At 47.0% G+C, this 24,649-nt stretch overlaps 1 protein-coding gene across 5 annotated transcripts in view; it reads left to right on the forward strand.

The window, feature by feature from the left end:
* The first annotated feature begins 5,146 nt into the window (after positions 1–5,146).
* CTCF (CCCTC-binding factor) overlaps positions 5,147–24,649 on the forward strand; it is a 34,783-nt gene continuing 15,280 nt past the window's right edge. The window contains exons 1-3 of one of the 5 annotated variants that reach the window (XM_068693693.1): positions 5,147–5,425; positions 9,756–9,905; positions 11,803–11,955. Coding sequence is in view for 1 of the 5 variants with exons in the window: in XM_068693691.1 (XP_068549792.1) it covers positions 9,885–9,905 (21 nt within the window). In the remaining 4 variants the exon portion in view is untranslated. Of the gene's footprint in view, positions 5,426–9,755; positions 9,906–11,802; positions 11,960–24,649 lie in introns of those variants that run through there. The other 4 variants (XM_068693692.1, XM_068693691.1, XM_068693694.1 and 1 more) reach the window with 4 other exon arrangements.

Genomic DNA, 24,649 nt, shown 5'->3' on the forward strand with positions numbered 1-24,649 from the left:
AGCACAGGGAGCCACGATCTGCCCTCAGAAAAGGGAGGTGGCTGCTGGCACGGCGGGCTTGGGGACATCCCAGAAATCAGGGTGACATCCCCCCGGAGCACTGCCACTATTCCTGGGGCAGCCCTGGTTTCTACTCTGTTTTGTGCCTGTGGCAGGATCCCAGGTAACGGAGCCAGGGTCAGAGCTTGCCCAGCTGAGCTAGGTTCTGAAATCCATCCCCACCGGGGATTTGGGACCTCTTGGGTTTCCTTTGATGGCAGCAGGGGCAGGAACCACCACAGCCAGCTCCAGCAGCACCTCCCTGGGTTTCTCAGCAAGCCCCAGCCTCCGGGTCCTCTGTCCTCACTAACAACCCTTTGCTAGGCTGCCTCAGACCCCGGCACTGCTGAGGACAAGAGCATCCTGGAGGTGGAAAGTGGCCTAGACTACTTCTATCTTTGCTGTTGTTTCTTTTTCCCCTGAGCAACTCCTCGGAATAAGAACAGCCCCGTGCTGCAGTGGCCAGGGCCATGCATTCACTTCACTCATCTACGGGGGTGTTCTCCGTGCCCTGCCAAGCCCTTCCAGGACAAGCTGCACCTTGGCTGCAGAGACCTGAGCAGGAAAGCAGCCTTCTGTCAGGGCCGGCAGGGTGCTGCATGTCAGGACAAAATGACTCTGGAGCTCCTAGGAAGAACCTCTTGTATGTATTTCAGGGGCTACAAAAATATTTGGGGAAAAAAAATGTAATCTAGGGATGTATTTCCCATCCCCTTGCTCTGAATGGGTCCCTTCCAGCACCCAAGGACCTACTGGTGATGTCCATCCCCACGGATGCTGCCAAATCACCTGGAAACACAGAACCACCACTTCAGCTGGAATAAACTCCTAAGAGGCTTCTCCTTTGGGCAGCACTCACGTAAAGCACTCACTGCAGTTTGCACCCTGCTCATCTATTTTTTTTTTATTATTTTTTTTTTGAGGGCTGCCGAGGAGCAGGACAGCCATCACGAGGAGCAGCGGCCTGAGAGGAGGGGGAGCACCGAATTTCTCCCTCCAGGACTCCATGTGTCCTCCAGCCCTCGTGCAGGAACCTCACCGCTTCGTGGGACGAGCTCGCCAGGCTGGATGCTGCGCCGCAGAGCACATTTTGCAGCAGCACATTTGCTCTTTCAAAGGAGACAGTGTTCCAGCACCACGTTTGTCAGCCAAATCTGTGTCAGCGCTTAAAATCTCTCTCCCTCATGGACGTGCGTGCGCTCGGCAGCACCAATGCCTGCTGCAGCTCCTTGCTTTTCTTGTGTGAGCTGCAGTCCGTGGGAGGGTGTCTCTGTCATGGTTACATTCACCATGTGCTCTGGGATCTAGAAAGATTTTCCTTTCCCCCATTTGCTGCTGTTTTCTTCAAGCCAGAACGACCCCAGGCAGACACTGCCACTTCGGGGTGTCACAAGCTCTGATTGACCCTCGTGCCTAAGAAATGACTCAAATTTTGATGCTCGGCCTTAATTAGGAGGGGAGAGGGGCTGCAGTTTGGGATACTCTTGCTTGAGCAGTCTCAGATTCGGAGCTATCACCTGGTATGGAAACCGCGTTTCCAAGGCATTCGCTACGTGCAGATTTTAGACACTTAGAAACGATCCAGACAGCTCAGCACGCTGCATTTAGCCCCAGCAAAGCAGCAGCCCCCTCAGGATCACCGCCTCGTTCCTTGCAGGGCTGTCAGGGACACACCGCGGGCCTGCTCCTGAGGTGGGGCCTCATTTCACACACAGACCTAAGCATGCTCCAGGCAGACTCCAAAGCTTAATTTAATGCTAGCTCCCAAATGTGCCTGCTCCCCTCCTGAAGGGACAGGGCTGATTCCTGTGTCGTATGGACCGAGGGTGATTGAAGCACAGAGTTGTGAGGAGCAGGAGGCCGAGCTCAGCCAGGGCCTCATCAAAGCGCCCGGGAGCTCCTCAGCTCCGGCTCCTGCCTTTCTGCAAGCTGTCCCTAGGACAGGCCTCTCTCTGACAGCTTCCCAAAAAGCGACCCCTGCCCCTGGGTGTCTAATTCAGAGGCTCCAGGAGGATGGTTTTCAGGAGGTGGAAGCTGGGGTGTGAGGGGCTTGAAGAGCCCGGGTTTGAATCCTCTGCAAAGCGGCTCAAAAGCGCCTCCAAGTGAGGAATCCGGGACCAGAAGGTCAGGCACCCCCCAGCACACGCTGGGGATGGTTTCTGACACTTCTGCCAAGGAAAAGTCCAGGAGGAGGTGGTGTCTGCGAGAACTACTTCTGCTTCCTAAGCAGCGATGCTCCTAATACAAAGATGAGCAACATTTGCCTCAGGACGGCTCCTGACTGAAGGTACGAGTGCTTAAAGGAACATAAAACATGACCTGGCCTACAGCTCGCGCTTCTCTCCATGCTGAGCAACGCCGGAGCTATGTTTTTGAGCTTAAAGCGGGATTTACGGCATTAGATGAAAAATACGCCGTTCTCCCCAAAATAAGAATCGATGGCTTGACAGCCTACAACGAAACAGCTTTTAAAAATTCACACTGCAGAGCCTCTTCTCCACAGAAACGATCTGAGCAGATCCTCCACATTTCTCAAGTGATTAAGACCGCGGAGGTCACGGCTGGGGGCTGCACCCTCTCCCTTCCTGTAACCGTCACTTTTTGCCACCGCTTTATCACCGATTTTTTTCTACCTCCAGCTGAGGTTGAAGAAGCAGAGCCCCGGCCCAGCAACCCAAGCAGTCGCAGCTCGCCCTCTCCATCTGCTCACCGCGCCGCAGCTCCCCTGCTGCAATGCGTGAAGGGACTCGGGTGGTGTCAGCCCTCCAAAGGGATCTTGGTCTCAGCTACCAACAGCCCTGAGAGATGAAGCCCTGCGACCTGGGGGAGCTGAGGTGAGAGAAGCCCTAAAAGCCAGGGTGCAAGACCCAGGTCCTCACCTCCTCGCCCACCAACACCTCCTGGCCAAGCTCCTTCCACACAGCAGGAGCCTGGCAGGCTCTCCTCACCCCCTGCAACACAGCGATATTCAGGCTAGGGTTGAAGGGCACTGTTTCGACGTGTTAATATATGCTGCATTTGTCTGATATTTGTGTCACTTGCTCAGCAGGTTGGGGTAAAGGCCGGGCTGTTGAACAGCTTTTACTCTGTGCTGCAACGACGCCTCGCAAGGCGAAAATTTGGGGCAAGATTTTTGTTAACCGTTTCAACTGTATGAGCACGAGAACTCTTTGGTCGTGGCAGCAGAGTTTGCGCTTAGGTTTCTTTAGGTTTAGTCTTCCCTGTGAATTCCCTGCCTTATTATCCTCCAGAGAACAATAGGTGAACAAAAGGAGGAAGAAATGCAGCTTCGTTCCACTGCATCTCCAACTATTAGTTCTTCAACTCATCACACTCACTTCATTTCACGTTTTAATGGTAAGAAAATAAAAAGGGGATGTAGCGCGAGCTCACAGAAATTTCTCTTCCTCTCAGCTTGCCTTTCAACCAACACAACTGGAGACGAGAAAACGTGTTAAACCCAGATCCATCACCACAGGAAACTGCAGAAAACGCCGCAGTGTGAAGGACGCAGAAGCCCCGACAGTTTTTAAGGATGTGCCGTTGCTCATCACCTCCTCCACCTTTGCAAGATGCGCTTTTTCGGGGACACCTCACCACATTTCACTGCAGGCCACTCGCCCCAAACCCAACTAAGATGTAAAAAATGGAAAATGCCCCCTAACTCGTTGGGATTTACAAGATCGCCCTAGATCAAGCCAGCATCAGAGTCCTCACGCAGCTTAAGGAAAGGACCCCTCTCGCAGCCTACAGACCCCTCCATGGCACGGACACAAACAGCAGCTTGGGCTTTTGGGATCCTGGGGCACCCCCAGCCCCACGGCAGCTGAGGGGCTGCGCTGCCCTGCCCAGGTGGGCCTGAGGGCTTGGGAGAGGCTGAGGGGAGGTGCACAGGGGCTGGGGCTGGCACCAGCCCTGGGTTGTGGGGACCTGAGGGGACTCGGGGGGACACTAATGGGACCCAAGAGGACCCTAATGGCACCTAAAGGACCCCAAGAGGACCCAGGCGGACCCTAATGGGCCCCAAGGGGATCCAAGAGGACCCTAATGGGACCCAGGGGGACCCCAAAAGGACCCTAATGGGATGTCAAGAGCACCCAGGGGGACTCCAAGAAGACCCTAACATGACTCTAATGGAACCCTAAGAGGATCCAAGAGGACCCCAATGGGACCCCAAGAGGATCCAAGAGGACCTGGGGGACCCCAACAGGACCCAGGAGGACCCCAAGAGGATCCTAATGGGACCCAGAGGGATCCCAAGAGGACCCTAATGGAACCCAGGAGGACCCCAAGAGGATCCAAGAGGACCCGGGGGACCCTAATTTGACCCAAGGGGACCCTACTGGGACCCAAGGGACTCCAGAGGGACCCCAGGAGCATCCCAGAGGACCCTAATGGGACTTAAGGGACCCCAAGAGGACCCTAATGGGACCCAGAGGGACCCCAAGAGGACCCTAATGGGATGTCAAGAGTACCCAGGGGGACCCTAATGGGACCCAGAGGGACCCCAAGAGGACCCTAACATGACTCTAATGGAACCCTAAAAGGATCCAAGAGGACCCTAATGGGACCCTAAGAGGACCCAGGGGGACCTCAAGAAGACCCCAATGGGACCCTAATGGGATCCAAGAGGACCCTAATGGAACCCAGGGGGACCCCAAGAGGATCCTAATGGGACCTAAAGGACCCCAAGAGGACCCTAATTGGACCCAGGGGGACCCTAATGAGACCTAAGGGACTCAGGCAGAACCCATGAGGCCTCTAATGGGACCCTAACAGGTCCCCAGGTCTCCCCACTGAACCCACACTCCGCGGGCTCCCCCCAGGATCCCCCCTCAGGCTCTGAGGGGCTGCACGCGCGCTCCCCCCCCCCCACCTCCCGCCCTCGGGCAGCACGTGACCCGACACGCACGCGCGCGCCCCAGTGACGCCACCCCCCCCCACAAGCCCCGCGTTTGAAGTTGGCGCGCGCCCCGCGCCCCCCCCTCCCCTCCCCTCCCCTCCCCACCCCGCCCCGCCCTCCCAGCCTGCCCCGCGCGCCCGCGCGCGCGCGCCCTCCCCCCCCCCCCCCTTCTTTCCCCCTCCCCTCCCTTCCCCTCCCCGCTCACGGCCGGCGGCGGCCGCGGGCAGCCGCGCGCGGCTCGCGCAGGCGCAGTGGGGCCGCCCCGCCGCCATTTTGTGTCCGAAGCGACTGTGAAGCGATTAAACCGCGAGCGGGTGCCCGGCGCGGAGCGGCGGCCGCTGGGGCGGGGGCTGGGGTTGGAGGCTTGGGGGGCGGCGGCGGCTCCGTGTGGGCCCGGGGGCGTTGAGGCTCGGCGGCTGGCGGGGGCTGCTGGCTGCTGCTTAAGGCCGAGGAGCTGGAGCTCGGCGGGGCCGCGGGCGGCAGGTAAGCGGCGGCGGGGGGTTTGCAGTCGCTTTGGCCGGCCTCTAGGTGTCACGATGGGGCCTCCGCGCCGGCTGGGGCCCCGCAGCGGCCGCCGCCGGGGAAGCAAGGGGGCTTTGTCTCCCTCTATCGTCCCTCAGCGCGGCCGGCGCCTGCCCCGCCTGCCGCCACCGCCGCCTGTTCCCCACAGCGCGGCGCTGGGCTGCGGACCGAGCCCCGGGGCCTCGCTTCTCCCCCCCCCCCCCTCGTCCTTCCTTCTTCTTCTTCCTCCCCCCCGGCCCCAGGCCGCCGCCGTTTTCTCCCCTCGCCATTTTCTTTCCTTTGTCTCCGCCGCCGCCACCACCCCCCCACCCCCCCCCGCTCTCCGCTTCCCTTCCCGTCCCGGCCCTTCCTCACCCGTCCCCGCCCCGAGCCAGGCCCGGTTCCCCCCCCCCCCACCTCCCTTTTCCTCCATTCCCCTCTCCCATTCCCCCCCCTTTCTCTCCAACCTCCTCGGGGCCGTCCCCGGCTTCCTCCGCCGTCCTTATTAATTATCGTTATTACTCTTTTTTTCCTTTTTTTTTTTTTTTGCTCCAACCTCAGGGCCCTCAGCGGTGGCTGCGCGGCCTCCTCTCCTGCCGGCCGGCCGCCACCTCCTCGCTGCGCTGGCGTGTGCTGCGGAGGGAGAGGCGCTGCGAGGCGCAGAGAGGGACTCGAGCTCCCTCTGCAAGGCAGGCTGAGCAGCGCCATGCAGCACCGGGGCGCGGGCACGGCACGGCGCGGCTGGGGGGCGCCCGCTCTCGCCGCTGCTGCCCTCCCGCTGCCCACCCCCCCACCCCCTTTCCACCTCTTTCCCTTTGCCCGGCTCCGGTTGTCCCCGGTTCTTTCCCCCCCCCCCCCCCCCCGATCCTCGGTTTTCCCTCCCCGAGGCACCCCGGTGTTGGAGCCAGAGGCCGAAAACCCGCTGTGAAAACGCTTTATTTATTTATTTATCTATTTATTTATTTATTTTTTGGCCTCCCCCTTCTTCTCCGTGGGGAAGAAGGCTCAGAGCCTGAGCCTTCCCCGCGGGGTGTGTGTGGGGGGTTGTGGGGGTGGAAATAATGGCACATGTTCAGCCCGCAGTTGGCTTTTTGTGCCCGGCATCGACTCTTGGGTTTCCTCTCCAGCGCTAGGATTTGGGCAGCATCGTGCTTCTTCTCCCTGTGTCAAACAGCTCCGATACCAGGGTTTTTTTGTCGCGTTCTTTACGCGTCTTTTTCTGCTTCATGCAATCCTTGGGACTTGCCTGCTGGTGCGAATGAGCTCGCTTTCCTGTTGGTGACTTCCTATTTTTTCACCCGATCTTTTTTTTTTCTCTCCCCTCCCTCAAATAAGCGCATAGCTGTTCTTCACCTCCTGCCAGTTGCTGAATTCTGGTAATAAACCCCAGAGGTGTCATTAAAAGTATCTGAAATGCTCTGCGTACTGCTTCCAGCCTATGTGTTTTTTCTGTTTCAGTGCGGGAAGTGTAAACATTTTCTCAGGTTCTGCCGTTTATTCTGGTTATGCAGAGCCTGTTGATTTTGCAGGAGTCCTTTGGGTATAAGAAATAGCTCTGCGCTGGATCCAAGCTGTAGTTCTTTCTTGAGACACATCTAACCTTTCACGTTAGTACGGAAGAAATCATTAAGGCTGAAGGAAGCAACAATTTGAGCGTAGGGGCAAAGCAGTGCCTTCCTTCTTTTTTTTTAGGGTGATAGATTTTCGTTACCTCTGTTTGGCTTCTCTTCTGGATAATTCACTTTTAATATCCTCTGTATTTATAGTGTACATCAGAAAGATCCTTCAGATGCACAGAGCGGTTTCCCTAATGCTCACGAAACACTTTGTGGGATGTTTTTGAGGAATAATGCCAGAATAAGAGGTGCTAAATTACAGGTCTTGTACTCTCAAGTGGCACTTGGGCTGAAATAATACGCAGCAAGTCGTGTCCGATTCAGGGAGAGTTAGGGGAGTTGTCACTACAGCGTTAAGCTCGCTGGCAACTCATGCCTACGCTGCTATCAAGGGAGAGAGCTATTTCAAGACCTGCTTCTGGTATTAGCAGGCTGTATCTTGAATATGAACTAATTTGTGTATCATTACCAGCTTTTGTGGCTGCAGGTTGGTACCTGCCTGATGTGGTGCCATTGCTGTTGTCTTAAAAAACGCCAGAAGCTGACTTGTGTTATTTTCCTGTTTAGCATTTATCTGAAAAATCTAATCGTATGATTACTAGCTTGCTTAGGAATTTCTTTTCTTCCCCGTAGTGCTTCATAGCCAAGAACTTCTGCTTTCCTGCTAACGTTTTTGGAAGGCAGGTGTTGAGCTTTGCTAGGCTAATCGCTGCGGCTCTGCTTAGAGAGCAGATCCTTTGCCCTTACGCTCCGTACCTAGGTGAGTTCTTCATCTCTTATACCAGTGAGCTGTGGTGAGCTCAGCTCTGGATAGCTCGTCCTGCTCTGTCACAGCTTTTTCTACATTTTCTCTAGAGAAAAAAAAAGCAAAACAAAATAAACAAGCACCCAACAGGGAAAATATATTAAAAAAAAAAATAATAATTTAGGTAGGAAGGAAACCAAGACCAAAGTTAATGCAGTGGGGATGGACCTAGGGCATCAGAAGTACCAAAGAAGCAAGCCACCTTTTTGGATAGAGGAAGGAGAATCCAATTCCTTCGCTGCTGCAGCAGCCTCCTGCCTTCTTGACTACTACTAGGGAAGTTGTTTCCTGGCCTCGGATCTGGCACCTTGGAAGCCTCTCTGGAGAGGCTAAAGCTCTCTTGGCCGCCATCCCACTGCGAAGTTCAAGACTTTTTTCTTCTACCCATTGATTATATTTGCTAAACCCTGGCGTAATGACTTTGTGATTCTCCCTTCCTGGCAGCTTGTGCTTCTCTTACCTCTGTCCCCCGGAGGTGGGATGCCCGAGGGAGCAGCAGGATCGCAGCGCGTGCTCTAGAGATGCTCGCAGTGAGGAACGGCCCCGCTGCTCCCTGCACACACGTTGACTGAGCTGCGAGTCTTCAGCTCCCACAGCGGAGCTAAAAGAAACTAAAGCCTTGCCTTGGTGGCTTTGTTTGCATGAACTTACTGAACTGCACTGATCTGTTTGTGTAACTGGAAACCTCTCTTCATCCAGGTGGCCCTAGCTCAGATGCCTGGTCCCATCTTTGTTGTGCTAAACCTTGACATTTCAGTACCGTGTCCAGCTCTGCTGCTCTGCACTTGGTCTGGTTTTTACATGTAGATCCATGAAATCCACTAAATCCCCCCTTTTTTTTTTGTTTCAGATTATATTTGCTGCTCATAAAAATGGTTCACAACACCGTTTTTGTGCTTTTTTCTATTTTTTTTCTGAAATTTAGCATCTTTGTCTTACAGAAAGTATAACTCAGATGTTACTTTTTCTTGTACTGGAGGATGCTCAAATTTCACTTCAAACCCTCTGTTCTGCTGCTTCTCCCCCTTCTTGCTAATAATCAATCCTTCTCCAGGAATTGTATGGCATGCGCTTGTGCTAGACATACTTAATACGTAATCTAAATAGCTGCTCAGCTGAGTGATCTCAGTAATTTTTGGTTAACAAAAATAACCTTGAGAAGGAGGGTAGAATACATAAAAGGTGGGCAGTGAGTTTTATTTTCAGGTCGTGTTAGCATTCAGGTACAGCGAATAACTCAATTTTGATGTCTAATATAAATTACAGCTAAGGTGAAATTTTCCTCGGTGCTATAAAAACTTGGAAGCTATCAAGTCTAAATGCCTTTCCATTCCGGTTCTTAAGGGTGAAAATCCAGAAATAGTGCAAGAACTGTGCTGGTAACTTGGGAGACCTGAGGTAGGGTGGGTTCCTGAAGAGCTCTTTAACAGTCCCTGCAGATGAACACACAATTAAATTGTCTCCCAGATATTCAGCTGCATGTTTTATGTGAAGGTCCGGTTTTGTGGACCCTGCAGTTCCAGCCCTCCCACATTTTACCATCAGTTACCCGTAGATTTTGGCATGCTGTGAGCTGTATGGAGCTGATGCTGAGAGACTAGGCCGGGTATGTTTAAAGGCCCAGGGTGTGCAGCGTTCAGGTAGGATGTTCTGGGCAGGTAACTCAGGCAAGGACTAGTGCAGCGAGCTGTGTTACAGGGTACTTTCCTTGCATCCTGCAGTTCAGATAATACGTCCAAATACTTTGTCAGTCAGCTGTCAGCATCCTCTTATTTCTCTGCCGCAGAAACAAACCCCTGAAGTTTTTAAAGCCACTCAAATGTAAAGGGACTATGAACTAAGTTTGGGTTATACTGAAAAATTTATTTAACCTCTCTTCTTTTTTCCCCAGAGTCTAAAAATTTATGTTGACATCATTGAACTTGTCAAATGCTAACAAAACGGAAGCCAAAACACAGATTGTTTGGAGCATGAAATGTACCTTTGTCTGTACTAATATGCATCAAGATTAGAAGCTTGTATGTCTCTGAAACACCAGCAGGTAAAGTAAGCTATCTGTAAGCTAGAGGAGAAGTAACGTTTGTTATGTATTTGGACCAAATTACTTTAATGGGGAAGTCACAGTAATCCTTACTCCCTCTAGAGGTATTTAGAAATAAGTTGCAGCTTCTGAAATTCCTCTTCCTGTTTTTTTTTTTCTTCTTTTTTTAATTATTATTTTAATAAAATAAAAGTATGTCAGTATATTGGGAGGGGAGAAAGATGTTTGTCTTGGCCGGCATGTTTTTTTCACTTTGATCACTGGAACCTTCCTAGCTGTGTTGTTGGAAGGAGTATTGCATAGCTGATACACTTTGGAATAATAAGGAAATCCCAGGAAACTGGAGAAATGCTGATAAAGCAGCATTAAAAGGAGATGAAGCAGATAAACGTGACAGCAAGTGATGTAGCGCTCCATGGGGACATGTGAGCTATCTTGGGTCTTTGGCTAGCACTACACGATGGTAGTGCACGTGTGCACACATTAATGCCAGCTCTCCTAGTAGTTAAGAAGAAATTAAGTAATTCATCCCAGTAAATAAGGCTTTCAGGAGACCAGAGCTTGTTACCTTTACTATTTGACTTTGGTAAAAGCACCTTTGCGTTGAGGAACTCACAAAGTACACAAAGTCAGTAAATGCTATGCAGTTCAGGATAGGTCAAGAATAGTCCAGGGCTATACGAGACAGAACAATTTCCAGGGAAGTTTGGCAAAAACTGGAACTTGTCACAATTTTTTCATTACTGGTTTTGTGCTGGTCCAATTTAGAACTTCTTCAGGATAAAATTGTGGCTTGTGGAATGGCAAACAGCGATACGGCAGCAATTGTGACTGTGAGGTCATTCAAATGTGTGTGTTAAGGCTGCCATTTGTAAAGCTATACGCCTGGGAACGAGGAGATTCAATTGAATTTAAATCAAGGCAGACAGTATCCTAGAAAGCAGTGGCTGAACTGCCTTTTGGAGTTTAGTGCATAAACACCTTAAACATGAGTTTCCAAGGTGATGCTGTGACAAAGAAGCTAATGTACTTGCCAAATGCGTTAATGGAATGAGTGGAGGTAGCGTTCTTACCTGTATGGTGTGGGGTGAAGTCATTATTATAACACAAGGTACGGCTCTGGCAGCAGCACTTTAAAAAATAATAAAAATAATAATGCTGGCTGCAAGGAGGAATAATCTCCAAATTGACAGAGAGCTGGGAAATATTGCCATGCAGTAAAATGTTAGATTACTGTGCAGCTTCTCAGCAAAACTGAGATGTGACTTGATTAGTCCTCAGTTACACCCACTGTTATCTTGCCAGGGAGATTAGTGAGCTAGATTTTTTAACCTTGCTGACAAACACGACAAGAATTTGTAGCCAGATAAGGTCAATTTACAAGATGTAGGTTTTTCACAGTGAAGGTGATTAACCACTGGACTATGTGATATGAAGAACAGTTGTGCATTTCTCTATTTATCGATATCTTTTGTGGAAAAATACTGAAATATTGTGGAAAAATGCTGAAAATTGCTTCAGTCCACTGCAAGGTACTGAACTTTTTTTTGTTTTGCGTACACTTTGAGAACTGTAATTCATGAGAGGTCAGGCAAGGTGATCAAATGTGGGTCATCGTGTTAAAGAAAACAGATGGGGAGTAGTTCCTCATGTTCATCTTTTGCCAGCTTCCCTCTTTCTAAGTAGAGGCTTAGGACTTTTCAGTGGGTATCTAGAATATGAACAAACCAGTAAAATGGTGTGAACATGGGAAGTAAACAGGTATCGGTGTGCATCGGGGGTGTCTGAAAGTAGGGTCCCATATGTTTAGTCTGAGCCTGTGACTGTAAAAATCTTTATCTGTGGCTATAGAATGAGGGAGCTATTGGTGGAATAAGCGTTCCTTCTTTGCTGCCAGCTCACGTTCAGCTTGCTGTCTACCACCAGACCTAGGACCTTGCCAGCAGAGCTGTCCAGCCAGCCAGTCCCAAGCCTGCATCACTGAAGGGGTTCTTCCTTCTCTGGGAAGGGACGTGTCATGGGATGCCCTCAGTGAGGGTGAAGCAAGGTGGTTGGTATTGAATCCAATTCTGAAAATACAGCTGTGTAAAATCATTATTTTATATGCATTTTATGAAAATACTTACTGAATCGTTTTTATACACTGTATTTATATGCATTGTGTAATACTTCTTATGCAGTGATCCTTGTTTTAAAATGCATGCTGAGTAAATACACTGAATCAGGAAGGAAACTAAGGAGGGTAAAGCCGTGGAAGAAAGAACAAACAACGTGTAATAGCTTGAAGTTTCGGTAGTGCCTCGTGTCTAGAGGTTTGACAGTTTGACATTTGCAAAGCTCTCCAGTGTTACAGTGATTAGCCTGACAGTGGACTAAGCATCTCTAGGTGGACATAGCTGAAATAGTAAAGTACTTTTCATGTCTTACATACCTTAGAAAGATGGTAAGGGGCAAAAGTGAGCTTGAGAATCATCTCAACTGCAGAGTGAGCTTGCGTACAGCCCACGTGTTGTTCTGGCTGGTAGTTTCAGTGCAAGCATCTGAAGCTTGAATTTGGCAACTGTGGTTTCTCCTGGCAGTTTGCAAAGAGGGCAAATGCGGTAGTTCTGTTGCTACTACTTTTTTTTTTTCCTCCAGGATTTCAGTGTGTGTCCAGTCTGATTGCTATTCTGCAGTGTGGTTCCTAGCATTCATACGAGGCCAACTTTTTAGGTAGATGCAGTGAGTCCTGTTGTAAGCCTGTAGCAGGAAGAGACAGGAAAAACACAACTGATGGAAAACTTACCTTTTCGAGAGGCTGTGGAGACACATTAAGTTTGGAAAGACATTGGCAAGTCCAGAGAGTAAGATCCCTCGTCCCCACAGACAGGACTAGGTCTGATTGCTTCTCTACACCGTTTTCTGCTCGAGCTTCTGGAGGACAGGTTACTGGACTAGATGGACACTGATCCTACTTTGTAGGGAGATTTTCCTGTTTGTGTTCATGAAAATTAACACCAAATCATTTAGGGAAGTAAAATTCATGGTTTCCCTGGTAAATTAGGTTGGCTTCCATGGGGGCTGTTGCCACCCCATCTCCTTCCACTTGTGTGCTGCAAATGCATCACCAGGGAATGAGCTGGTCAGGGCATGGGCTCTGCATGCCTCTTCTTACACATGCACCCACGCAGTTAGTTGTAAGTCGAAGTGGAAAAACTCCAAGTTTGTTTTCGGCCTTTGTGCCACCATGCCTCAAAATATCTTGGGGAAAGTAGAGGCTTTCAGAAAAGGTCAGTTAGACCACAAGTACGGAGCACTACTTGCATCAGAGCGTTTGGATATTTTTAAGCATTTTTGATGTTTCTGAAATAGAGCAGTATGTATGTTTAAAATCACTGTCAAAGGAATTGAATTCTCCCATTGTTTAACAGTGAAATAAATATCATCACTCTGGACTGGCTCCTAGAGGAACTTTTCACTGCCACGGAACCAATAGTGACTTTTGGCCAGTTACTTCGCCTTCTTGTACAGGTTCTCTGTCTGCTTGTGTTCAGTTTGCAAAGCTGTCACCTTGTAGCCAACTCTAACCAGGGATTTAAAATAGGAAAAGCTGCTGGATTAAGAATGCCCCAAATTTGGGTTACGTGTACTTGCCTTAAAAGTGCAATAATACTGCATTTTAAAATGGTAGCTTTCTCCTGTGTGCTAGGCTGTTTGCACTGGAGATGGAAATATCAATATAAACCTTGGTTTTGACAAATTGTGGAATCTCCGAAGTTGGAAGGGACGCCCAGCGATCATCGAGTCCAACTCCTGGCTCCTCACAGGACTACCTAAAAATTAAACCGTACGTCTGAGAGCATTAACCAAAGGCTGCTTGAACTCAGGCAGACTTGGGGCTGTTCCCAGTCCCTGGGGAGCCTGATCCAGTGCCTGACCAGTCCCTGGACCTGCCGATGCCTTTCCAAACCTACTGGGTCTCCACGGTCTCTTGCTGCCAGTGTCCAGGATCCCAATATTTACTGAAAGAGAGCCCTCCTCAGTCACTTGAGGAGTTCTTAGACCACAGGCTGGAAGTTTTTATTTTAATTTTTAAGACAGTGGTTTCAGTTAAAGCTTACCAGATTACTGAAGCCTTTTTCCTTCTTTTTTGGGGGGTGGAAGGTAGCATTATCTAGCATGCCTTCTGAGCATATAACTTACTGCAATTTCTGGCCTTTGAAGAGAAATTTACTGATTCGTGTAGTAATATCAAATACTCAAAAGGTGCTCACTGATTACGTGGTCCTTATCTGCCTTCCGTGTTCATGCACTCTTCTCCAGCCTGCTCGGGGATGACTACTGGTGACTTCTACCTACTCTACCGACCCTTTGAGCTGCCGGAGTGTTACACGAGCCCAGAGTAGTTTATACTTGGCTCCTGTTGTGTGTATGGAAATAGTTTTGTCCTCTTGAAGCAGCTGTGTTCTCTCCCTGTTCTGCCAGTGTTTTGACCTACATGAAAAAGAATTTGGCAGCTTCCGTGGCAGTATGATGGAGCAGACTATCAAATATTCACTTGTCTGACTTGCCTGACGTGACATCTGTAACGTTTTTGGAGACATCTGCTTTGAGTGGCTCGTGCAAGCAAATCCTTAGGGATGCTTTCTCCAACTCTACCAGATGCAAAGAAAGGAGATAACAAAGCAGGACAAACATTCAGTGCTATCAGACTGGGTCCCCCTGGCTAGAGGTGTTTGGTTCAGTGCACATGTTGGTCAGCACGGTGTGTTACTGCTTGCTCTTGTCCCAGAGCTGCCTCTTCGCATGGGCTCTGCCTTGCTGGCAGCCAAGGAGCCTTTTTACCTTCCTTCTGGCACTCCAAGTGTAAGCTCTTGTTAAGGTTCTGCAGAGAAGTGCGCACATCAGTCCTTCTTTCTTGAAAGACAGATTTTCTTTATTAGTTTTGATTTGATTTTGTGATCCTGGGTTTTCTTTGACAACATCAAAAAAAGTGAGGTCCGTTGTCAGTACTGCCTCCACCTTTTCCATCTGAGGCTTACAGAGGAGCTTTTGGCTGATGTTGGTGTTTGTACAGCGTTGCTTTGATTTGATATCACACGTGGTTTATCTCTCCTAAACAATGACACCGTGAGCTGCTGCTCTGATAATGCTGTTCTCTTAAATACTGGGGGACTTTGTATATTCACCCCTCTGGAAGTTCAGGTCATTACTAATTTGCCAAGAAAGACAGTGCTGCTGTATGTTAACAGCCCTCTAGGGTCTAGCAGGCATTTGGGATCCTGCAAAAAGTATCCCAGGTCCCCTAGAACTTGCATGGAAGTGAGTGCTGAGTGAGACCAACAAATCTGCCTTAAGAGCATTATAGTTTTAACTGTGTAGATGAATAAAACTCTTGGTGTTTGAAGTTTTGGGTTATCCTTAGTGTTACATAGTCTTGTGCTGCTGAATGGAAAACCATTTGGTCTGGAAGGGATCTCTGGAGGTACGCTGGCTCAACCCCTAGCTTAGTGCAGCTTTGAAGTTAAATGAGGCTGTTTAAGGTTGTGTCTACCAAATATTTTCAGTATCTGAAACAAAAGTTACCATATCTCTGAGCAACCTGTTCCTGCATACGTTGTTGTGTATTCTGCCCCCAAATTGTCTTGTGTCCCTCTGCTGGGCTCTTTTCAGTATCTGTCAGTGTACTAAGGAGCTCAGAAAACAGCACATGGAGCTGTTAAATTTCCAGCTTATCCTGCTTTCCTTCTGGCTTATTGTACCGTACCTACCTGTCAGAGATCTGTTTGAAAGGAAAATTCCTGCAAGGCGTTTTATGCCAGAAATGCGCGTGTTGCTTTCCCAGTAAACAAGTGTAGGAGTGGCTTTTCTTCCCTCTGTGACGCTCTGTGACGTTAACGTGCAGTGGATTAGGACAAATACGCCTTGCATTTTTGTAATATGTACGTTTGCACTGCTGGGAAACTGTTCGTTGGGTTGTGCGTTGGCAAGCTGGTGTTTCTTGAGTGGTGGCTGAGCTGCTTATTGCAAAACATCTCTGAAACTCCAGTGCATTGTGTCATAAACGAGAATATACCTTCTGGAAAGAGAAGGGTGATGGCTGTAAAGGCCAGATGTTCCTGTAAAATACGCTGAATTTGTGTTTTGTGTAGTGTGGAAAAGAACTACGGTCACCATTGCTTTGTGTCTCTTTTCCCTTACGAAGAGGCTGCTCTTGGTACAAATATCTAAAACAGGTCTCTCCACTGTGAAGTCATTTTCCAAGCCGATGACTTGGTTTTGAAAACCAGAAGTTTATTCCTCAAGCCAAAATTTTACGGAAAGCAAAGTTAAGATGAACAAACAGGTAGATAAAAAGGATCATTCAACTAAGTGTGTGCTATTGAAGAGTCCTGGCACATTTTGCCAGACGATGCAGTTGCACGCAGGAGGCGGTTGCTTTGCAGTAGGTGTCCTCAAGTCATTCACTCCTAGGTCTTTTTTTTTTTTTTTTTTGGTGTTAATTTACAAGTTCTTAAGTTTGGGGAAATAGCGGTCTTCCCTGCGGTTACGAGTCAGGAGCAAAAATTCCACTAACAGAGGCGATGTTCCCACTAAGAGAAGCGATGTTCTCTGCCCGCTGCTGTGCACAGAACCTGTGGAGGATGCAGCTTGCAGCAGCAGTCGTAATGTGCCCTTAGCAGTGGAGCTCCCTGCTGAGCACCCCCTTTTCTGGTCGGTGGATGTATACAGCTTATGGAGTTTTTACTAAGTGTTGGCTAAAAAGAGATCAATTCCAGATCCTTCTTTGAAAGCTTGCTGTCGCTGAGCATCCACGGGTCTCTGCCAAGTTTTTCAGTAGTGCTCTTTGAGACTGATAAACAATTAAAAATCGACTTGCCAGGGACATATACCGCAGCCAGGAGCGAGACTTGAGTGCTTTGTACTGAATAAATGACAGAAGAACCAGGGGAAGAAGTACCTGAATTCAAAGGGCACGGAAACCAGTGTGAAATTTAACACTGTTTGGCCAGCTCCACCAAGTGGAGCAAGAGCACGTGTTTCGCTTTAGAATTGCTCCTGTAGGGTTGCTTACTGTTCCCAGGGTTTTTACTCTGTATGCACACTGCGGATTGAACAGGATTACAGATGAGAAGTTCTGTGCTCTCTTGTAACTGTTTTAGTGTTTTAGCTCTGTGGAGGTGAATATTTTAAGCTCTTAATTGATCAGGGTAATGGAGCTGGCTTCAAAACTCCTCAGCCAGCTGAGGCTCTTCTGCAGGGTAACAGGGTCAGAAGTGTGTTAGAGCTGACTTTGTTACTGTATGATAGTGTTACCTGCTACCTTGACAGCATGTAACAGGTTGTGCTTTGTGTAATTTACGCTTGTTTGACAACAATGACTAGTTTTATGTTGTGATTTGGTATGTCACAGCACAGGAGAAGAAGGACTTCTGAAATAGACACAACCAGCTCTAAAATGTTGCATCGCCCTCTTAATTTCACACTAGATCTATAGAGTTTTAGGCTGTAAGAACTAAATGCTGAAGGATTTGAGAAGAGGTAGAGAGGAGTTTGTAAAACAGTCATTCTTCCTGATAAAAGCTGATGGAAACACTCTCTGGGTTTTGTTTAAGGCTTGTTTGATAAGTGAGGGAGTTCATAAGCAATTATCAATGCTGCTGTTCACAGCAGTGTAGGAGTACACATTTTCTATTTAAACAAGCATTAAGCATTCAAACAGTGCTTTTTCACTGATCTTCCCTTTCTCTTCTATGTAGTTTTTCTACTGCTACTCATCCATTCAGTTCCAGAGCGCGTTCTGACATTGCAGAGAACCAATCAGTCCAGGCAGAAGTGCAGAAGCATCAGGAACATGATGTAAATTAAGGGATTTTAACATGTGGCATGTGTTCCATGCTGAGGCAGTAGTTTCCTGAACACTTCAAGTTAGCACTCTGCTGGAAGAAACCTTCAAACCATTCTAAATCATTCTATGATTCTTACCGTGCTTCTCTTTTGGCTGGCCTGAGTGTTTGGTCACACCAGAGACTGGAAATAAATGTCTTTGGGGCTGGGTGAGTTCTGGCCTGGATTGACTTCCTGACCAGTTGGTTGCAGTCTTGGAAGCACTTGTGCTAACACCAAGAATAGTTGAAGTGATGTGGATGGGAGCACATGGGCAGTTTAAGGATGGGATGGCTGTTTGGCAGGGTTAGGAGTGTTTGAAAATGATGCCTTGCTCCTGGTGGAAAAGTTCTGTGTTGTTTTCTTTTTTAATCCTAGCTTGAGTGCCCTTGTGGGATTTTCGTCTAGCTTGAAGTCTGATTGTAATGGCATCTCTAGGGCGTGGTGTATTAAAAATGTTTGAAACTTGAGTTCAGATGAACTGGAGATGTGTGTAAAATGGATTAAACAACTTAAAACTTCAGCATGAGGACCACTGTGTAGGGTTCATGTGGCTTAGATTCAGTTTACGTCTGTTCCAACACCCATTAATTCAGATGAACTCCCTGAGATCTGTGATTCAGGAGAAGGATGACTTGATTAAGGCTACAGGTGTTTTTCTTGTCCGCCACCCTTCTCCCATAAGTGTTTCTAAAACTCTTGGAATTTCCTGTCCCTGCTGCAAGGACAGCAAACTACACCTCTACAGCTGCTGCTAACCCAACTAGCACTGACCTTGGTTTCCCTTAAATGCATCAGGGTGTAATTTGTGAGGTGATTAATAGTTACTGCACACACAGCCTGTTTTTGATGGGGCAGGACTCATGCAGCCGTCGCAGGGATGAGCACTTCCTTCTCCTCTGATTTGAAGCTTGAATTCCCCTGTACAGGCAGAGTATCACTGCTTAATAAGTGTTTGTGCGGAGATAAAAGGAGTAGCTGTTTCCCCAAAGTTTGCTCCTGGGTGGTACTTCATCTAGATGAAGCCCTGGAGGAAAATGAAATCCAAATATTTGTGCCTTGTTTTGAAGTCTCCAGAATGCCATGAAACTTGTCACACTGGTCTCTTTCCAGGTGTGGTAGTATCTGGTGTTGCCATTTTGTTATCATACAAGGCTGCATCAGATGGCCGGAGTATCCTGATTCACGCTTCCATTTAGGGTATTAGCAAGCTGCAAAAAGCAGGAAAAGATTTCTTCAAAATCAATGTGTGTGGAGGGGAAATGACCACAAATACTTATTGATAAAACTGTTAATCTTTTCCAAAAATCTGCCTACTGTATCAGACTTTCCCTTTAGTGGCAATTGACTTCAGAGGCTGTTTTGACTTTTGAAATATTTTTCCATTGTTCTCAATTTATTACCTTCAAGTATTCCGCTGCTCTTTTTATGAGCTCCTTCATCACTTTTATATTGTGAAGAGCTATAAGAGGGGAGGGACTGAGTAGTTCCCAGACACTATTAATCAGCTGAAAAATGAAGTCTTCAGTGCTTGTTATTTGTAAAATATAAATCTTGCTATATTTTGCACCAGATAAAATTGCATATTTGTCCTTCTGAAATGAACGATCAGGTTACCAAAACAGAACACCTCAGTTAATGTAAGAGAACTATTTCTGAAAAATGGTTGGTGTGAGAACATTTAATTCATATTTTCCCTTTTTTCACTTAGAGAATTACTGTGCATGACTGAAGAACTGGTGTCATCTAGTGAGACTGCAGTAGCACTTTTTGGAAGAAACAGGAGAAATGTAAAACTAGTTGTGTAAGAATGTTAGGTAGCAATAGAGAAATTGAAGCATGGAACAAGGTGTAAGAACAAGATTATTAAATAAAGGTGTCCCAACTACATTCTTCTTAAGATAGCTTTAATTTTGCAAATCTTCAGGAAAAACAAGGAAATACATCATACTTCTGTAGATAAAGCTGAAATTCTTCCACTGGCCTGCTTTCTTCATGAAGGCTTTCTGTTTGAGGTTAGTTGTAGGCCGAGAGACTTGAATGCGTGTGGGATTCGTTATCAGTAGCTGAAGTAGTTTTTCCCAATGGAAGTTTCAAGTAATTCACATTATTTTCTTAATGCTTTTCTCTGTTGTAGGCTACAGCGTATTGTGGCAGAATTATCAGTGTTGGTTCTGGAAGATCTGTGAATCTGGCACCTTTTGCCCCTGTGAGGTGCAGAAATTATGAGAGTTTGTTCTACAAACTGCTTAGGAAAGATGGAATTGAGATTCCTTCTGTCTTGCTGGGAAGCCTAGTGTATATATATACTCTCTCTGCATGTCTTACAAGAGTGTTTCCTCTGAGTTCTTGATCCAAATCAACAGGTTAACTTTATCCTAAATAATAGCAGAAAACCACTGGTGTGCACTACTCACTGAAAAATAGGCATTGGTGCTGGCTGCAAGTTCTCATTGCTTAGTGTTATCTCTTGAGGCACGTTTGAAAGAGCTCTGGTAAATTCCCTGGGTGGACAGGGGAAGGAGCAGCAGCTGGGAAGATTGCTTTCATACGTTATGGACATTGGAAATGTCTTCTGTAAAAGGCTTGAGGTAGCTGTAGAAATGTCACGGATGCATTGTAATTCTAATTCATTGCCCACGACGACCGTGGTGCTGACTGTCCTGCATCCAGGGAGATTTATTGGCCGTGCTCTTGGGGAGTGCATAATAAAGGCAAAAAGGTAAAGATTAATTTTGGTAACAGCTGGCCCAAAGTGTGCTACCTTCAACGAAGTACCTTTGGTTCACAGTGAAGAGCTAATTGGATGAAATAGTGTGTTTTTGGTGACAGTTGAATACTAGGGATGCTGAAGAGGTGCCCACAAACTGGCTGTGACCCAGGGGGTTGCAAAATGTGTGAGAGAAAGCAATGTCACTGCGCAATGGCACCTGCACAGTGTGGAGGGACATGGCTCAGTGCAGCCACTGGCTTCTGGGATGAAGGCTCCTGGTGCTCTGGTTGCTTTTCACTGCTGCTTGGAGTGGGGCTGGCACTTTTAACCTGCTCCCCTACCCTGTGTGCCCAGGCATTCATATGGGGAGTTACGTGAGGGATTGAACATGGTCTGACATAATTAACCATTTTTCCTGTATTAACTTTCAGCTGGAGTTAGTTATTGATCAAGTTAATTATGCAGGTGAGTGAATTACTCCAGCAGTGCAAAGGAAAAGGTGAGACCAGCTCTTTGAGCGGCAGCACGGTGTTTTGCTGTGTTGAAGTGATTGTGAAATCATTGTACAAGTTAAGGATCTGTTGTCCCATCTGATTAATGGGAAGAAAGGTGGGTTCCTCTGGCTGGTAATTTGGCATAGGGATCCACTTAAATGCTTTGAATCATTCCCTGGAAGAACGTGCTCTTCTCCCTGCCCTGTTTAGGGAGGCCGGCAGAGGCACCTTGGTTAAGTAACTACCAGCAGGACTTGAAGTGCTATCAGAGCTGCCTGCCTGTGTCCTGTCCCTAAGGGTCAGTGCTTCAGGAAGCCATCCTACAGCTGCGTGCTTGTAACCCTTTACTGCAATTGCAGCTGTCATTCACGTAGCTTTTTATATATTTCTTGGTTTCTTCATACATATTGATAGGCTTCTTCTCATACGCTAAGAAACCAGAAGCATTTATTAACCCCTGATGAACTTGTTACTTTTCAATTCTAGGCCTCTTGATTTTTTTTCCTAATTTCCTTATTCTCTGAGATGGTAAAATATTTCTCCAAGTAATTGTTTACTAGTGAATTAATGAGCTTATCTTTTCTAAAGAAAAAAAGTTGTCATAGATGTTTGTCAAGTAATGTTATTTTTTAAATGTTTTCAGTGCCAGGTTCTGGGTGGCGAGGAGGAAACAAAGCAGCTGGAGATGGGCGTAGCAGTTGTAGCCAGTGGACGTAGGCAAATGAAAGCTTTAAGTTTGCAGCATGAGAAAATTACTTTACAAAATAAACTGATCTCAGCTTCTTAATTTCTGCTGATGGTAGTAAATCGGGCAAGTTTTGCATGTGATAGCACTGTGAAGGTATCCTACCCCAGGTTATTCATGTGATGCTGCTACGTGTTAGCTAAATCTTTGTGAGCTTTGTCAAGTAGCTTGACATTTGGTAGGCTTACCTTTAAAAGAAAAAAAAAAAAAGAGGGAAAAGTTGGTTCTCTCATGTATTCCTAAAGAGTTCAACACAAGATTAAGCCTTTGTATGACTTTTATAATCGGATGCTTAAGCAGATCTGTCCCTATTAATCTTTTAGATTTCTGTGGACAATTAACAACAGAGATGGGTGAGAGTCTCAGGAAATTTCAATCTTTATATATATAAAAATCTAAATTCTGTTTAAACTCTTTGTCTTTGGTGTTCTGCACAGCGAGCCTGTTTGAGTCATCTGAACATCTTGGCTATTAGTACCATGCAGATATGGCTGAGCTACTTCTAGAACCATCCTGAGTTCAAAACCTTTACAGCTGTGCTTGGGAAGTGCTGAGCCCCCAGCTGGCAACCTTGCGGCCCTCCGTGCAGCTATTTCCCTACCTCTGTATCGCTTTCCTAGTTGTGAGGATTTCTTTGGTTCTAGTGCCACACTGTGGAGAAGAAGAATTGGCATCCTTTTAAATGAAGGGGGAGGCACATGCACCAAGTTCACGTTCTGGATTTGTTGCTTATAGGAGTGCTATCGATAAGCCCAGGAGACTGAGAGTGACTGTGATGAGGAGTGGTAAAAGCAGTTGGTGTTAATCAACTTTAAATCTTATTATAAGAGCAGTGCTGGGAACATCTATACTTAATGCTTTGTGCTGCATTCATGGCGTGTTCATCTCTTATCAGTGAAGCCCTGCTGGAACAAATGCAGAAGCTCACCAGTTTATCTGCATTATCTCTGTGTCTAGTGGGAGGCTTTTCGAAAGAAAGCTGTAGATATTTTTGTGATGGGGAAAGGAGAACGGCCAAGTGCTCCTGAATGTTTGTGTGTCTACTAATGTCCTTAAAAAAATTAAGAAGACATACGTGTTGGGAAATGAGAAAAAAATGCATTATTGGATGTATGCTTTTTTCTTTAAATCCTTTTCTTGCTTTAGGTGGCAGAAGCACTGCATGACTGGGGGCCATTAGGTGAAGTTTTTGCTTATTCCTCCCTTTAGGACTCAAAAGTTTGAGGTATGCAGGAGAAACATAAAGGTTCCTATGTTTTAACACACGGTTTTATTTCCACTGCCATATCAATTTTAGTAACTGTCTAATCCATCAGTGTCAAAGCCATGACGCTTTTGGAGTGGGATGTGTATGTGGATTGACTCGAGTTCAGTCTGAATGTTACGCTGCTTTTGCTTGCACTGGTACAGCTGCAGAGGCTTTTGTTACTTTATGAAGGCCAAAAAAATATCGACAGCTAGGTCTTGGCTTCATTGTTCCTATTGATTTTTGATTTTTTGTCTCAAGTGAACTGAAAAGTAGATTTAAAGCCGCAATATACAATTTCTTTGAATGTCCCACGGTTCTTAATGACCGTGCTTTGTTTAGCAACAAATAAATACTTGCTGTTACTTGGTCCATGATGCTTGATGCGGTTCAGGGTTTGTTTCAGAGGCAGTTGAGAGGCAGGCAAATGTTGTTTTGTGACTGTAGCTTTATTATAAATAACCCAGCTAGAAAAACATGCAATGGCATTAGCAGTCCTAATATGTAAACAACTGTCTCTGGGTTTGTACAGTCTGCGTTGACATCCACAGCAAGTTGTCTTTAATGCTTCTATGACTAAGATTAATGTTATTGCGGGCATGCGTTAATTGAATGCTGTGTCTCTCAATCTTTGTTACTGCGAGTTTTGTCAGCTGTGCTGTACTGGAAGTGTTCTGAAATCGTATTTCTGAATGTTAAGTTTTTAAACTTTCAGGATGAATGCTGTGTCAGTTAACCGTGAGGCTTTTGCGAGGGGCCCTGGGTGGCAAAATGTTGTGCTGTAGCTTGGCTGAGACTTTCTCCTGTGCAGCAGTCAGCAGGGCTGGCTGGAATTAAATTTTTCTCTCAAGCAACATCTTGATTTTTCTTTCTTTTTTTTTTTTTTTTGAATAAGCTGCCCCCATCATATTTCTGCTTGCTTCAGTTTTTTAGATAAGCAACTCATTAACCTATTGGAATAATCTTAGATCTGTTTTTTGGCATTCCAGCTTTTTATCTGGTTAGCTGGATTGTGACAGTGTTGACCTGGTTAGTGATGCTGTGTCTCATCTGAATTGTTAGAGACTGTTGAGGGAGCAGCTGTGTGAAGGTATGGTTGAACTATTATGTGAGAATTGTGCTAGTTGTTGATTTCAGAGGCTCTGTGGTTTTTAGGAGAAAAAATACTTGAAGGTAAAGATTGAGAAGTGAAGCTGGATGGGCAGTGCAAAGGTAGAGCTGCTCCAGAGGGCTGGTCCAGTAGGGGAGAGCCCCTACCTTTTGCCTCCCCTCCCCTCGAGTTCGGAGGGCATCCCGTGCATCCTCATGCATGCATTGCAGGAGGATTTTAATCTGAAGAATCAGACTTTCTTGGGAACAAACCTGGGCAGCTGGACATGATTTCTGAGCTGGCCAAGACTCACTGAGATAACTGAGACACCTTCTGTACATTTATGCGGCTTTCTTTTTTTATTTTTGGTGGTACACTGCCAACATGGCCTGGATCATTGATAGTTCTCTGTAAGATACTGTAGCGCTTCCCCTGGTGACAAGAACCTGGCTTAAAAATACAGCCATTTTTCAGATCAGTTTATTTTTATTGCAAGGAACAAAGCGTATCTCATCGCACGGAATAGGCAGGAGTAAATCCTCGTTTGTCTGCTGAATTATCTTGGTTATGAGCCGGGGCTGAGACCCGCC

Source organism: Anas acuta, chromosome 10, assembly GCF_963932015.1.
Source record: "Anas acuta chromosome 10, bAnaAcu1.1, whole genome shotgun sequence".
Lineage (NCBI taxonomy): Eukaryota > Metazoa > Chordata > Aves > Anseriformes > Anatidae > Anas > Anas acuta.